Raw genomic sequence first — 17,087 nt, 5'->3', positions numbered from 1 at the left:
TAGTGGGGGCCATTCTACAGTGCCTTACAGGGGGGCCCTAAGCTTTCATCACACCGCTGAACACATCATACTTCTGCACTCATGCAAGGTCACACACCTGCAGGTGCAGACGTATGATTTTTTCTGAATAATGCCCAAGATGTTTTACATGTACCCCCTTAAAGCGCCAATCTACTAAAATCAGGGTTAACATGAAGAACTACTTTCCCATCTGCCATAACAAACAAGTGATTCTTAATTAAGGGTCCCTGATTTCTGTTTTTACGGATTTTTACAGATAAATACAGAAAGAAAACAATGTATTTTCTATCTGCACTTATTTTTAAAAGTGGATAAATACAGAATATTGTGCTGCTTTTAAGTGACTCTCTATGCTGTCTTTCCTGAATTATAGCCCAACAGCTGAACAGGATGACATTTCTTTAAATAACAGCGTGAGTCAATATGCATCTGTGGTATAACGCTGGTGTTTACCAGTGGATGTATTGTTATGTAATATTTGGCAGTTTAAATGGCTAAAACACGACAGACATCAAAGTATAGGTGCGCGTCTATCAGTTAAAAAAATGTGGAAATGTACAGTGTTACAACTTCATTTATATGCAAAACACAAAATAAATATGGATAAATACAGATAAAATGACCAAAAAATAAATATGGATAAATATAGACGGAAATGAAAAAAATAAAAATACCATAAAACCGGGAGCTTTATTCTTAATTTAGTTAGTTTGCCCCTTTCTTTGCTATCAGACAAGCAACGGGAAAAAATATCTGCTTCATTTGGTTTGATTTGGCGCCCCATTCCGAGTCCTGTGTAAATCTTGAATCAGTTTTCCAGTTTATGCTTAATTTACCACATGACCACAATTTTTCCTCTTAACATTTCACCTTTAAGAATTGGGTGAAATGTGAACATGAAAAACTGTTTGAAAATATACAAAATGTCTGGTACATGGTGCAGATAATACATAAACTGCCAGTTATCTCTCGTTCAGAAAAGAAAAAGTCAGAATCGAGAGGGAATAGCACCCTCAGTTAACACCGCACCGCACCCTGAAGGACTGATGTTTACAGCATGGGTTTTACAGCACCAAAACCCACAGCACCTCAGGTTGCGCTGTCCGGTGTGTCAAACAGGAAGTGCAGACAAAGGGGAGTAGCCTCCAAACTTTATCCACCAGCTTTAATGATTGATGTTTTTAGTGAACTGATAGGAGATTGTGTAGCTTGACCAATTCCTTCAACATCTCTGACTATAAAAGGTCAGCAGATGCCATGAATGTTGGTATCTGGGATGATAAGTCATTCAGTTTCATAAAATAACAAAGTTCAAAGCAGCTAAATTGAATACTGACAGCACATCCAAGTCAGTCCCCTCAGGCTTTACCGGGTACACGACTGAGTGCAGTGGCTTAGAGATGTGCTACGCCAAAGCAGAAGTCACAGTAGAAATGAATCCAGGATCACTCCATATATAGTGTCCAATATTTTTAATTCTTGGCCAAATGCCACTCCAATTAAGCAGAGTTCACCACGCATTTCGGTGGTAACCGCTGCTGTTTTCTTACACATGGATGTGAATATCTCTATTAAGTCCTTGGACTTCTTTTTGCATATAATAGTACTATTCCCCCTTGATGGATTGAATTCATTTAGATTAAAGAACATATTCATGCCCTGAGGACATTCTCTTCAGAATGAAACACATTGGCTGAGGCTGTATTGGGTTTAAGAAAAAAAGACATATTGTTGCGATAAAGAAGACCAACAAAATATTGAACTGGTTTTATTGCTCAAGACCTTCAAATATTGGACTCTATGTATGGAGTACTTACTCCCTGATCCATTTCTATCATTCAGTTGCATGCATATTTTAGGGGCATATTTTAATTTCGATTTCTATAGGTTTCATAGGGACAGGGAGAATGATCCATTGTTTTATTGAGATTGATCCACTCTTTTTGCTGCAAGACTGTGGGTGAACAGTTGGCCTGACAGGGCAATTCACTCATTGAGCTCAAACTTAGTGCACAATGTCTTCTTCCTAAGATCTTGAGAACTTGTGATAGAACCCAGCTTTTCCATTGGCTTTAGTCATAGCGCGGTGATCAACACCGTGCACTGATTTTTCGAGTGTCTAAGAGATAAATCCAAACAGTAAAGGATGCTTATCATATGGAAATAAGATGCCAGGGACTTCCTCTATTCTCAAGCAGGATTAAGGAGTTAATGCTTGTACAGGGGATTAAACAGGGTGACGCGATCAAAGTTTCTTTTCTGACTGAGAGCCGTGAAATTTACCTCTTCAATTGCCACTATTGGGCTAGTGAAGATAACCTCTTACATTACTTTTAATGTTATTTCTGTTTATTTTTTTATTTTGCATGAAAGCAAATACACAGATTATAAAAGTTATGTTCCATTTCTTAGATGAAGAAATCACATTATGGTAGATCGAAATAAAGTAAAACAAATTATAAATTCAAGGGGAACTTGACTAGGAGAGAGTGTCATTTTTATTACGTATAGTAGCTCTTCTTATCCAAATTCCTCAATATTAAGGGCCTGATTTAGAGTTCCTTGGACGGGTTACACTCTCACAAATGTGATTGATATCCTGTCCACTGTATTGCAGGTGTCATTGAATATAATACACTTGTAAAATGGCGGAGGTGTTATCCGTCACATTTGTGATGGAGTAATCTATTCGCCGAGCTCGAATGCCGACATTACCAAACAAACCAAAGCAAGGTGCATGATTACAGTATTCTCTTTTCTCCATTCCCAGCGAACCAACCTGGAGAACGCCATTGGAACGGCAGAGGAACAAGGTGAGCAGGCGATCCGTAACGCCAAGAATAACATCCAGGAGCTGGAGGAGGCGCTCAAGAGAGCCAAGCAGGACATGGCCGGTAAAGTGCGCGAGTACCAGGACCTGATGAACACCAAGCTGGCCTTGGACATTGAGATTGCCACCTACCGGAAACTGCTGGAAGGGGAGGAGACCCGGTGAGTGGGTTTGCCAAGAAATAACCACCACAATATTAAACACAACAGGAGGACATGTTTTACCCACGTATGTATGAGCCATGGCGTTGCCCCTCAATGTCTATTCCTATGTATTCCTCTTAGGCAAACACATCTGTGTCCACTAACAGTAGGTGTTGCGGATAATCACCCCTTGATTGATATTTTAATAGGAAAGACACTCACAACAAACATATTTTCGCAGACTGAGGAGTGCTATTTCCATATATCGCGATATATTTTACCCATGCACAGTCTCAGAACAAGGAAATGGAATGCGGATCTGAGTTATTATGGGGTTGAGATCAGCTGAAGCATTCAGTCATTTGCTCCTTCTTGTTCAGTGGCATGGCCTGACCCTGTATCGCCTCTCTGCTTTGGTGTAGGGTCTGCTCGAGTCCTTTATCTGAACGTACATCTCCTAGGTGGGCAATTTCTGGCAGATCAGATAGACCGCTGCAACCAAGCAGGCCAAATCCACACATGTACCCGACTGTATTGTTAGTCCGAGGCAAAGGTTTGGCAAGTACCTTGAAGCAGCCTGTTCCAGGAGCTGAGACATTTAAGTTCCTTACTGATGTATGTGTTTGCTGTTAAATATTTTGGTATTTCACCCTCAAACTAGGCTAGAAGTATGCTCTGATCCCCAGGAACACCACAGAACACAAAACTGTTTCCCCTTATTTTTAGAGCAAACCCATGTTTGGTTTTTGTGTATGTTCTATTCTCCTGCTGTAATACCTCATTCATCTACAGTATTGTGTGATGTTTGGAAATTGACCTTCCATCACTGTCCCTTGGTTCCAGTCCAGGACATTCAGACTGCATGCCCTCCACTTGGCCTCTGACCTATCGAAAAGTCCTCACTTATTTCTGTTGCTCTTGTTTCTTTCCTAGTTTGAATGGTCCGAATCCAATGCAAACCCAGATGTACAGCGCTATCGACAGGCTGGGTGAGTCTCCTGTGCTGTGGTGCGGATGGAAGTGCAGGCTGTGCGTCCTGTTGGTTTTGGCTGCAGGTGGTGCTATAAATGGTGTGGGACATAGAGCCCCCCGGTACTGAGTGGATCAAAAATGGCAGCAACCTCTATTTATTGTGTCCTCTGTCAAAAATTGTTATTTAGGTCATAGTACATACAACCAAGTAACATATGATAGAAATATAATACAAAATGAAGTTAAAAATATAAATAAATATCAAAAACATCCCTCTCTTCTAGTATATGGGTTAGCCCACTCCACAGTTAAGACATATTTCCTTATTATTTGATGTTTCATATTTTTTTTTGATGTTCAGGTGTAATTGCAGCTCAGTGACCCAACCAGGCCAATCCACAGTACAAATATGCATTATATCACATTAAAATAAAAGTTTACCAGGCCAGATGCAAAGGCTGGGCATAATCCAATTGTTTTAATCAATCGTCCGCTTCTCTGCCATGTTGGCATCAGATACCCACAGACAACAAAAAAATTGATGGATCATTACCGCTCAATACACCCTCTTTTACCTCTGTCACCACTAACTGCTGGCAAATCGACGAGAAACTTTCTCCTCAGATATTCATAAGCCATTCACTCAAATTTATCATGAAGTTTGCTAATGTCACCATACCAGATTTAAGTAGAGGATTTTAGCCAGATGTGGCTACATTTTATCCAAGTAAATCTCCAGTTTCCAATTTCACTTGAACTGGCCATACTGCATCTTTGTAGACACAAACTTGGTCCATCTGTCTTGTTCGTGCTTTTGTGATAGTCATTGGTCTAAGCGATATTCCACTGCGGCCAATCCTGTCCAAGGTTTCTCTCACACATACGAAGCATGGTATCATTAATGGCCCAGGTTGTTGCATTAGATCGAAATGTCTCGCTCTTTAATTCTGTTCTACCAAGAGTTAAGCGGAAGTGCTTCACGATGAAATATGGCCTTACTTACAATACCATTGTGCCCATTTCATATTGTAGTGGTACCATAACAGAGCTTGACCGAAGGTGGCTTAGCCAAGGGTGGAAACATTTGTCAATGATACTCGTTTTTTTATTTTTTTTATTTATAAAGTTTTATATAGCACGAACAAGATGAATACTGACCCATGTACTAGCTTCAGCTTTCGTCTGGTACTCGAGATAGTTCTCCCTCCGAACTTTTTATTTCTTTTTTTTAGTATATCAAAACTATTTCCAGTTGGGATTTTCATAAAAAGTAACACCAGTATAGACCTTTAAAATCACTCTCTATAATGGATGAGTCTAATCTTTCTCGTTTTTAGATTTTAGCCTCTGTTGACCATATCCTTTGTGTGCGCGTGTAACTTATAGTTAGCCCATCTTCCTTACCAGAGTTGAAGAAATCACAGAACAAGTTGTTTATTCCCGTAGGGGACTTTGTTAAAAGTACAGCAATATTGATAGAAACAACCTTGATGTGAATGGTCATCTGAAATCACCTGCCTTTGTTAATGAAATGAAGAAATTTCTTGATAGAGCGCACTGTGACCAAGCGGCTTCCTGGCGCTGAAAGTAGAGGGCTGAGGAGAGTGGAATATGCGATGGTACTCAGCAAGAGTACGCTATGGAAAACAAATGGGTCTTAAGGGCCTTGCGGAATTGTGAGTAGACTGAAATGGATCTGATCGACAGAGGGAGGCTATTCCAAAAACGAGGGGCTAATACAGAGAATCTAGCGCCTCCAGTTTTAGATCTACGGAACCACGGCACACTAGAAAGGAACTGATTGGAGGAACGAAGGGGACGGTTGGGAGTGTAGAGAATGATGAGAGAATTGATAAAAGCTGGGGCAGTGCAAGCACGAGCCATAAAGGCCAGGCAGCCCATCTTAAAGAGAGATCTCTGACAGATGGGAAGCCAGTGAAGGGATTTCAAAACAGGAGTGATGTGAGAGGACTTAGGAAGGTGATGAATAAGACGGGTGGCCTGATTCTGAACAGCCTGTAGGCGGCGAAGTTCGTAGGCCGGAATGCCCACGTACAGGCTGTTCCCGTAATCAAGACGGGAAAGAATCATTGCCAAAATAATAATAAAAGATAAAGTGAGCTGGGCCATAAGGCAGCCCTGCTGAACCCCACTTAACACTGGAACATTATCTGTTGTCATCCTCTGTGTCATCCCTCCCCAGTGCCTCATCTCGTTCTCACGTCGTTTCAGTACAAATAATGTTGATAGCTGACAGTAATGCGGGGCTTTGTCGAATACCTTGCACAGTTTTCAGCTGGGGTCACTGTTGAAGGCTGCTAAAGGTTAATAAAGGCCACATAAAGTGGCTGTTCGTTTACATAAACATATTTCATTAATGTCAGCATGCCTAAATGATTGATTCACAGTTTCCATCCTTTGCTAGAAATGTGGTTGTAAATGTGAGCAAATATTCTTTCCCTTCCCCCAGTCTTCAAATAGTGGGTGGTTTCCTACCCTCCAAAATGAAATTTGACATCACATGCAAATAAGGTCCCCAAAATGTAGTTTTATCTTGACAGAAGCCAATCAGTAACCTATCAATCGTAGGAGCTTTCCCAAGTTTTTTAGAAAAATTGCCCGAGTCGCTTCTTTTATGGCAAGTGCTACCAGGCCCTGAATTCAATAGCATCTGTCCCCAGAATGGAGGGTGAGCATATAGCGTCCCATGGGTGACAATGCAGCGCCCCTAAATGTGAAAATCCTTTCTCTTTGCTCATAAGCATCTTAGGCTCGTATTTGACGTCTTGACTTACTTGTACCAGCGCAGTTCATTAGGACGTAAAATTTTGCCTTATTTTATGATCTCGAAGATGGACTCCCATTCGGTCAGTTCCCATGAATGCTTTTTTTCTTGCGCATTTCTGTTAGGATTTTTCTTATCTAATACAGTAAACTCTTGGTTCTATTCATTTGTACGTTCAATTTTCCTGAGAGGATAATATTCAAAGCCTTGACATTCTTTATCATATTAGGTAGTAATATTCTTGCTTACATGAAGATGTTTTTTGTGTTATATTATGATAGGCAAAGAGGAACTTTGCCTATCATAATATATAGATTATTCCAGGTCTCCAAAGCTAGAGGAATGGCTGGCGAGGCGGGTATTAGTCATTTTTAATCTATATTTTATTGATAAACAACCGTTGTTCTGCTCGTATCTAAAGTTGATGAGCAGCGCCACCATGTGGCAGACTGTCATAAGTGTGTTGTGAACAATTAAGTGCCGGTGCTAAACAGCGGAAACCAATCACGTTTCTGTGCCGAACACCGGAAACCACCGGCTTAAATTAAACACTGCTTAAAGCCATTGTTTGGTCACAAACTCAGTGATTTTTGCAAATCACAAGGTCTCTGCGTATCCAAAATGGCTTTTTGGTCCATTGTTCCAAAAAGAGAGAAGGTTGTGCAAAAAAATGTACCCCACCTATCATTTAGCAGAATGGGTGCCTGGGAAAGTACCCTTGCTTACAAGACGCATGTCAAACACATCGGAGGGCTGTTCCTGAGTTTGAATGCTCTCTGCATCACAGAACATCAGTGCACAGTGATGAGGCTGTGGGCCATGCAGGATTCAGTCACCTGTCACTCTATAACTGTGCGTCACACAGAGCGAAACATACTGTTGAATGACCTTTATATGCAAAGATTACATTTACAGCTGAGCTCGGTACCAGGATAGTATGACAGTATACCAAAGAACACGCTAATACTGTGTAGCATACGATATTGGCAGCTTGAAAGAGGAGTTATCCAGTGACCACGTCGATGTGCTGGTAACCCTTACAGAGAGTAGGTTTATAGCCTTGTAGTGTGATTGTGGCCTTGGACACAGTATTTCACTAGACCATGACAGCTCCAAAACCATAATCCCTTTCTATGGCTCAACCCCTCAGTGATATCTCCTCTTGATCAATCGCAGGATCACACAGTGGAAATTATTCCAAGGTTGTCTGGTCTGTAATGGAGAATGCCTCACACTCAGCCAAAGAGATAACAGTCCTCTATGCAAATCACTAAATACTTAATTTCCAAGGCTCTTTTAAATTAATTTACTATTCATTTGTACATTACTTTCTGGAGGTTTTAAGGTTATCTAGCAGTGAAATTGAGTCAATTAATAATTTTGTAAATGGTATGTAAAGCTCAGTAAATGCCAAAAATAAATAATAATTTCTTTGTCATTTGAATGGCACATATTTATATCTGTGTAACCTTGAAGGAATCCATGAGGAACATGATGTCTGAAAAAGTTTCCAACGCAAAGTGCCAAAGAAGCCTGGAACAGAGAGCACAAATAAAACTATGGAAATAGCTGACTGTTTGTCTACACACAGCAAAAATGGAACCATGAAGATGATCATTACAATACCTAATCTTTGTGAATATTGGGCTGGCAATCTCGCATAGAAGTTTCGGTCCTCTTTACAGCATATTACTGGGGCCTTCCTCAGGACAAACATGGGAAATTATCTTATTCAGGCTCCTAGTATCTAAAATCAACAGTGGGCAGTGGGATTTCACACCCAAACCATCTGTAATACCAAAGATGTTCTCTATAGCCGTTGCTTCAAATGAGCAGGGGCTGTCTAGTGACTGGTACTACAAGTGATGGGTAAATACAACATTTGGTGGTAGTTCTCTCCCCACGCGGACATTTCACCAGCTCAGAGGTGGTGAAGTTACTAATGGGCTTCGAGTGAATAATAAAGAATTTCTGTTGAAAGCGGGAACAGCAACTCTGATTTTCATGGTAATCTCCCATTTCTTAAGGCACCAATGGGCGCAAGTCAAAATATTGTGGTATTCTTGCATAGCAGAAGCACCGGGGCCTGGGTTATTGGCTCTGTCTACATTCACTAAAGAAAGTCCACAACAATAAACTTTGCCAATGCTTGTTTGTATTGTAAATGTGGGATACTTGTAAAGCACACTGTTACTCTACCCGAGTGTCCTGGCGCTGTAGACCGCTGGGGAACCCATCCAGGTTTTCCCTGTGAGATGGTCCCTTTCTGGGTATCTCCAGGGTGAAACCAGGCATCCCCGGCGTCTGTGGGGGCCGTTGTAGAGATGAGGCAAGCTTAATGCCCAGAGTTACCGCATGTGTTCCCTGGTTAGAGTAGGCACCGAGGCGAGAATTATCGAGTCCGTTGACCCTGGTCCAAGACCCTGCCGCGTCGGGAATTGAACCCTGGTCCCGGGCCGTTCTCTGCTTACAGGTCTGCCGCCTCTAACCAGTGAGCCACCCCTGTCCTGTATAGCAATCCTTTTGTTTGTTCATGAGCTCTGTGAATGGTCCATATTTGTCCCCTTTCTGATCTGAAAACCTACATGAAAATATTATCTTCTTTAAAGGACCGACACATTTGATAGTGGCATGTTTGCAGGTTACTCATATAACCAAAAGGTGAAAACGTGTACTTATCAATTGCATAAAGAACACAGAGCTACACTTCATTGCTTTTCCTTTACTAAGGAAATTAACAACAAAAAAGTATATAATAGAATAAAATGCTTCAGGCTCAACAGAGTATGAACCATACAGAATGCATATTTGCTGTTTGGCCCTGACTGTTTCCTCTCTGCACACTAAACATAATGATAGTTTCTTAAATTTTTCTACCTAAAATGACCACTGTTGACACGGAAATTAACAACATTGATTTGGGATCCGCGAGGTCTGGACACAGAAATTTTCTGGCATGAAGGTAGTTCAAACTCCAGCAGGAAAACCCACTCTCAAGGACCCTGGGCAATCAAAAGAGCCACATGAAACTGGCAAGAGCCTGGGTTCTGATAGTAATTCATGTATTTGTAAAGTGGACTGCCACCATCCAAGAGGCATATTTACAATAAAGTGGCAAAGCGAGTAGTTAAGCCTAGAAGGCTAACGACACGCTTCTTCACTGTTAGACGGACCGGGAGGGTCGGCCGAGGATACGGGGAGAGGTCTCCGGGGAGAGCCGTCTCCAGTGAATCGTACAGACAAGTAACTTCCCCCCCACAGACGGACACCACACAATGATAAAGTTCAACGATACTTTATAGACAATTCTTCAAGTACGGTAGAATGGTACAAGGAGGTCTGGACTCAGGGGTCCCCTCTATTCTGGTCTCTGTTTGGGAAAAGGGTAGCGGGACAGTCTTGTTACCAAAAAGATGGAAAATAGCTCTCAATCCTCGAGCTCGGTGGTGTAGATGAACGGGCCGCGGCGGAGCCAGCAGGTCCCGAGATGGATGAAGGAAGACGACGGTCCGCGGCAGAGCCAGCAGGTCCCGATGAAGGTGGTGGTTACAAACGGTCCGCGGCCACGCCAGCAGGTCCCGACGATGATGAAGGATAGGGTGGTTCCCAAAGCCGCGGCAGCGCCAGCAGGCAAGACGAGGGTGCACAAGACAGAGCTACGGCAGCGCCAGTAGTCCGTCAAGGATGAGTTCTTCTTTGCGTCTCTCGACTCCAAGATACAACTCCCGTCCTGCTCTGGAGCTGCCCCAGTTATAGGGCTGGTGTGCTTTGATGTCCGGACCCTCGCACTTGGAGGTCGGGAGGTCCGGGATGAGGGGGTTCAGACACCCAGCAGGGGGGTGGAGCCAGCGCCCGGGGAGGCGATGGGCGAGCGGCACTTGGTGGGGGAGAGCCATCGACACCTCCTGCTCCCATTGACTGACCAAGTAGCCCGCTCACCTCCTGGGTGGATGTTGGTGCCGGAATGTCTGAGGCCTGGCCAGGCCCAGGGTTGAGGTCGATCGGGGGCCAGGCGGCCTCGTGGTGGAGTGTCCAAGATGGCGCCCAGGATGGGCGCGCAGGCCGGTAGTGGGTCGGCCTACGCGGTCAACAGGTTCGAGTGTAGGGGTCCCTGCGGGGACGGTGGATGTGCAATGGTGGTGTGTGGTACCTGCGTGGCTGGTTCGGGCCTGGTTGGGCCGGGGGAGAGCGGCCCTTCGTGTGGCCTGTCCAACATGCGTCCCCCCCAGCTGAAGGCGGGGAGAGTTACCCATTCTCTTGGGGACTCTTCTCGTCGAGGCGGAAGAACCGGGACAGGCCATCTGCGTTGGCGTGATCGGGCCCAGGCCGATGTTCAACTGTGAAGTCCATCCCTTGTAGGGAGATGGACCAGCGTAGTAACTTCGGGTTTTCCCCCCGCATCTGCATCAGCCACTGCAGGGGTCGGTGGTCGGTCTGTACCCGAAAGGGTGTGCCAAAAAGGTAGGGCCGGAGCTTCTTGAGGGCCCATACCACCGCGAAGGCCTCCCTCTCTATGGTGCTCCAGCGTTGTTCCCGTGGTAGGAGTCGCCGGCTGATGAAGGCCACCGGCTGGTCATGGCCTTCGGTGTTCACTTGGGACAGGACTGCCCCAATGCCATGGTCGGAGGCATCCGTCTGGACGATGAACTCCCGGCTGTAGTCGGGGGCCTGGAGCACAGGGGCGGAGCACATGGCGGCTTTCAATTGTTCAAATGCAGCTTGACACTCTGGGGTCCAGTTGACTTTCTGGGGCTGATTTTTTGACGTGAGCTCTGTGAGGGGCCTCACGATAGTACCATAGTTTTTCACGAACCTTCGGTAATAGCCCGTGAGGCCCAGGAAGGCTCGTACCTCGGTCTGGGTAGTGGGGGGCTGCCAGGACTGGATGGCGGCAATTTTTAGCTGCAGAGGGGCCACCAGGCCGCTTCCCACCTGGTGCCCGAGGTAGGTTACAGACCCTTGCCCAATTTGACATTTGCTGGCCTTGATCGTGAGGCCAGCTTGCTGAAGGGCGTGCAGTACTGCTCGGAGGTGGTGGAGGTGCTCGGACCACTGGTTGCTGTATACAGCGATGTCGTCTAAGTAGGCGGCGCTGAATCCTTCGAGCCCCGCCAGGACCTGATTGACGAGCCGTTGGAACGTTGCTGGGGCATTCTTCATGCCGAAGGGCATGACTGTGAAATGGTAATGGCCATCGGGCGTGGAAAAGGCAGAACGTTCTTGTGCCCGGGGTGTGAGGCCGATTTGCCAGTAGCCCGCCGTCAGGTCGAAGATACTGAGGTAGCGGGCAGCTCCCATGCGGTCGATTAGTTCATCTGCCCGGGGGATGGGATGTGCGTCTGTCCTGGTGACCGCATTCAAGCCCCGGTAGTCGACGCAGAACCGGAGTTCTGGTGTGGTGCCGGGGGCAGCTGCTTTGGGGATCAGTACTACAGGGCTGGCCCAGGGGCTGTCTGAGGGCTCGATGACCCCGAGCGTGAGCATTTTGGCTACTTCCTCCTGGATGCAGGCCCGTACCCGATCTGGCACGCGGTAGGCCCGGTGGCGGATAGGGGGGCTGTCCCCCGTGTCCACATCGTGCGTACACCAGGAAGTGACACCTGGGGTGAGGGAGAACAGGCTGGCGAATTGTGACAGGAGAACTTGGCACTCCTGGTGTTGCTCTCGGGTAAGGGCCTCTGAGAGTCGGACCCCATCTACGGAACCGTCTTTCTCCCGCGTTCGTAGGAGGTCCGGGAGGGGCTCGGAGTCCTCTTCAGCCCCATTGTCTGTGGCCATCAGGAGGCTGAGTTCTGTCCGTACAAAGTGCGGTTTCAGTCTGTTAGCGTGGAGGACCCGGAGGGGGTTCCGGGAAGATTCCAAGTCGATGAGATAGGTAGCCGGACCCTTGCGCTCGACCACTTTGAAGGGCCCTGTCCACTTGTCTTGTAGGGCGCAGGGTTCGGTGGGGGACATCACCCATACCTGTTGCCCAGGTTCAAATTCGATGGAGGAGGCATTCCGGTCATACCACCTTTTCATGTCCTCCTGACTGGCCTCTAGGTTGGCTTTTGCTAGTTCTCGGAATCGCCGGGTCTGGTTGCGGAGTGTTAGGAGGTAGCGGAAAACATCTGGTGGGTTCTTTAGAGGGGGCATCTCCCAGCCTTCCTTAACTAGGCTGAGCGGCCCGCGCACGGGGTGTCCATATAGCAGTTCAAATGGGCTGAAGCCCAGGGACTTCTGGGGAACCTCTCGATATGCAAAGAGAAGGCACGGCAACAGTACATCCCACTGGCGACGGAGGGGCTCTTCCAACCCCCCGATCATCCCTTTGAGCGTGCGGTTGAACCGCTCAACGAGTCCGTTTCCTTGAGGGTGATAGGGGGTCGTGAACCGGTAGGTAACCCCGCACTGTTGCCAGAGAGATTTCATGTATTTCGAAATAAAGTTCGTGCCTCTGTCACTGACGACCTCCCGGGGGAAGCCCACCCGGGAGAAGATCCCCATCAGAGCCCGGCCGACTACCGGGGCTGTCACAGTCCGCAGGGGAACAGCCTCCGGGTAGCGGGTGGCGTGGTCCACTAGCACCAGGATGAATCGATGGCCTTGTTTTGTGCGCGGGTCCAGGGGCCCTACGATATCGATTCCGACCCTCTCGAACGGGGTGGTGACCACGGGAAAAGGTTGCAGGGGGGCTTTCAGTTTGCGGCCGCTCTTCCCACTGGCTTGGCACGTGGGGCAAGATCGGCAATGCTGGTGTACATTGTCCCTCATTTTGGGCCAGAAGAAGTGGGTCACCAGGCGGCTATAGGTTTTGTCTTGACCCAAGTGTCCTGCCAGGGGGACATCGTGGGCCAGGTTTAGCAGAAAGTCTCTAAAACGGAGGGGTACCACTAGGACTCGGCTGGCCCCCAGCTCCGCGATTCTTTGCTCACTGTACAGCAGATCATTGTCCCAGTAGACCCAGTGAGTTCCGGAGGTATCCCCTGCGCTTTGGGCTAGCGCTTGCTGGCGGAGTCCCTCGAGGGAGGGACAGGTCTTTTGTTCTTGGCGAAATTGTTCTTGCGTGGGCCCCCCCTCTTGAGGCCACTGGTCGAGGTTAGCGAGGTCTGGAGGTTGAGCTGGTTCGGGGGGGACGTCACGGTCGGTGGTTTCGGCGGGGGCGACCGGAGGCGGTGGCGCCGGCCATTCGAGTTCCTCTGGGCGGGTGTTGGCACGGGCGGTCATGGACCGGGTGGTGACGCACGCCCAGTCCGGGACGCCCAGCATCCCCAGGTGCTCTTTTCGTTCGACTGCTGCCCATGGAGAGCTTTCCAGGTCATTACCCAGGAGGCAGTATACGGGGGCATCATCTCGGACCGTCACCTTCAACATGCCGGAGACCCCTCCCCATTCGAAGGGGACGCAGGCCATCCGACACAGACTTTCTGAGTTATCGGCTGAACGTACAGGGCAGAGAATGTTTGGTAAGTATTGTTCGGGGGTCACCAGGTGACAGCGGACGGCTGTTACACTGGCCCCAGTGTCACGAAGGGCTTCAGCCCGGCGTCCATTGATGCCCACCCATTGGCTGTACTTCTGGGTATTAGCGGGTAGGGGGACCCGCGGGACCATGTCTCTCCCCCCTAGGCAGGCGAGAGCCATGGCGGCTGGCTCCCATTCTTGGTGTTCCTGTTCATATTCTTCTTGTTCCTCTGAGATCCGTTCCTCCCCCAGAGCAGCAGCGGCTACTTGGCGGGGTCTTGGGCTCTGGTACTGGGGGCAGTTTGGGTCGTTTGCATAGTGTCCGACTCGTTGACATCGATGGCAGGTAACATTGGCTCGATGTCCCGGTCGCGCTGGGGTGCTGCCCCGGTTGGCCGGGGGGGTGGGGCTGGTAGTGGGGGTGACCGGAGCGTTGCTTCTTCCGCGTCCTTGGCCTCCACCTCCTCGGGGACGGTGCTGACCATTGTTGTTCCGGTTCTGTTCGGAGGACCCATTTCGACTCACTCTGGTGATCTCCCACCGGTCTGCTTCGGCTGCGAGCTGCCGGGGATCCGTTAACTTGCTGTCGAGGAGGTGCTGGCGAAGTTCAATGAAGCAATTGTTCGACAGATGCTCCCATACCATAAGATTGAACAGTTGTTCGTAGGTTGTGACCTTGCTTCCTTTGATCCAGCCCTCGAAGGCTCGGCTAAAGTAATTGACATAGTCCACCCAAGTGGTACCTGGGATGCGGGTGCAGTCTCGGAACCTCTGACGGTACATCTCGGGTGTGAGGCCATAGCGGGTGAGGAGTGCAGCTTTCATATGGTCATAGGAGGTCATCTGCTGGTCCGGGAGTTGCAGCAGGGCGTCGCGGCCCTCATTGAGGAATCTCCCCCACAGACCGGCCCCCCAATCGCTTCTATCGATCCGGTGTGCAGTCATAGCGATTTCATAGGCCTTAAACCATTGCTGGATGTCGTCCTCTCGGAAGTATTCTCGAACGACATCCTTGGGGATGTGTACCTTCTTCTCTGTTGCCCCTGGAGTGTGGGGTTGCTCGGGCCCCCCTGTTTCTTTATTCTGTTTGCGTAGGTCGATTTCAGCTAATTTCCGCTCATGTTCATATGCCAGTTTCTTTTCCTCGAGCTCCCTTTGTCTCTGTTTCTCCTCTCTTTCTTCCCGGAGACGCAGGTGCTCTAAGTTGATTTTCTGTTCGGCCAACTTTAGTTCAACGTCCATTTTGAGCCGGGCCATTTCCAGCTCGTGTAGTCGGGTTCTTTCTCGTTCCTGGATCTCGTCTGGCGAGAGACCCGTTCTTCGTTCTTCAGGGGCCATGGGGGTTTGTGCTGCGATGTCTTGATCGGGGGTTCCGGCAGCCCCGGTTTCTGCCCAAGATTCCAGGGCCTGCTTAAAGTCATCTTTGGTATTTAGTCCGGTGGTAGCGATACCTAATTCGATACAGAACTGTTTAAGTTCACGATGGCTGTACTCGCCCAATTTCTCCATCTGGAATTTCTCCGTTGATCCGCTGTCTTTAGTTGACATCGTGATTCGCCGTGGGGTGAGCTACTCTCTGTACGGTTTATGCGGTGATTCGGATCCCGTCGCTGGCCACCAATGTTAGACGGACCGGGAGGGTCGGCCGAGGATACGGGGAGAGGTCTCCGGGGAGAGCCGTCTCCAGTGAATCGTACAGACAAGTAACTTCCCCCCCACAGACGGACACCACACAATGATAAAGTTCAACGATACTTTATAGACAATTCTTCAAGTACGGTAGAATGGTACAAGGAGGTCTGGACTCAGGGGTCCCCTCTATTCTGGTCTCTGTTTGGGAAAAGGGTAGCGGGACAGTCTTGTTACCAAAAAGATGGAAAATAGCTCTCAATCCTCGAGCTCGGTGGTGTAGATGAACGGGCCGCGGCGGAGCCAGCAGGTCCCGAGATGGATGAAGGAAGACGACGGTCCGCGGCAGAGCCAGCAGGTCCCGATGAAGGTGGTGGTTACAAACGGTCCGCGGCCACGCCAGCAGGTCCCGACGATGATGAAGGATAGGGTGGTTCCCAAAGCCGCGGCAGCGCCAGCAGGCAAGACGAGGGTGCACAAGACAGAGCTACGGCAGCGCCAGTAGTCCGTCAAGGATGAGTTCTTCTTTGCGTCTCTCGACTCCAAGATACAACTCCCGTCCTGCTCTGGAGCTGCCCCAGTTATAGGGCTGGTGTGCTTTGATGTCCGGACCCTCGCACTTGGAGGTCGGGAGGTCCGGGATGAGGGGGTTCAGACACCCAGCAGGGGGGTGGAGCCAGCGCCCGGGGAGGCGATGGGCGAGCGGCACTTGGTGGGGGAGAGCCATCGACACCTCCTGCTCCCATTGACTGACCAAGTAGCCCGCTCACCTCCTGGGTGGATGTTGGTGCCGGAATGTCTGAGGCCTGGCCAGGCCCAGGGTTGAGGTCGATCGGGGGCCAGGCGGCCTCGTGGTGGAGTGTCCAAGATGGCGCCCAGGATGGGCGCGCAGGCCGGTAGTGGGTCGGCCTACGCGGTCAACAGGTTCGAGTGTAGGGGTCCCTGCGGGGACGGTGGACGTGCAATGGTGGTGTGTGGTACCTGCGTGGCTGGTTCGGGCCTGGTTGGGCCGGGGGAGAGCGGCCCTTCGTGTGGCCTGTCCAACATTCACTTTAGAAACGCAGGGCTGCACCATATCTACTAGAATATGGTGCAGCTCTGCGTTTACCTCTGCGCTGGCGCTGACTTTAGTTGCCTAGCGCCAACGCAGGCACGCTTGAACCATAGTGCAAGAATGCCTGTGTTGCGGAGAAGGGGATCTTCCTGCATCTAAACAATCTTTAAATGCCGTTTTGTAACTTCTTTGTGTGATGATTAATGAAGA

General features: G+C 48.6%; 1 protein-coding gene across 1 annotated transcript in view; it reads left to right on the top strand.

The window, feature by feature from the left end:
- The window catches only part of LOC144822120 (keratin, type II cytoskeletal 8-like), an 87,184-nt gene that overhangs the window by 66,111 nt on the left and 3,986 nt on the right, over positions 1–17,087 (top strand). The window contains exons 7-8 of the mRNA XM_078679253.1: positions 2,792–3,012; positions 3,928–3,983. Of these exons, the coding sequence (XP_078535379.1) occupies positions 2,792–3,012; positions 3,928–3,983 (277 nt within the window). The remainder of the gene's footprint in view (positions 1–2,791; positions 3,013–3,927; positions 3,984–17,087) is intronic.

The sequence above is a fragment of the Lissotriton helveticus genome, chromosome 3_1, assembly GCF_964261635.1.
Source record: "Lissotriton helveticus chromosome 3_1, aLisHel1.1, whole genome shotgun sequence".
NCBI classification, from domain to species: domain Eukaryota; kingdom Metazoa; phylum Chordata; class Amphibia; order Caudata; family Salamandridae; genus Lissotriton; species Lissotriton helveticus.
Note: the sequence above shows the minus strand (reverse complement) of the source record. Positions and strands in the feature narration are given on the sequence as shown.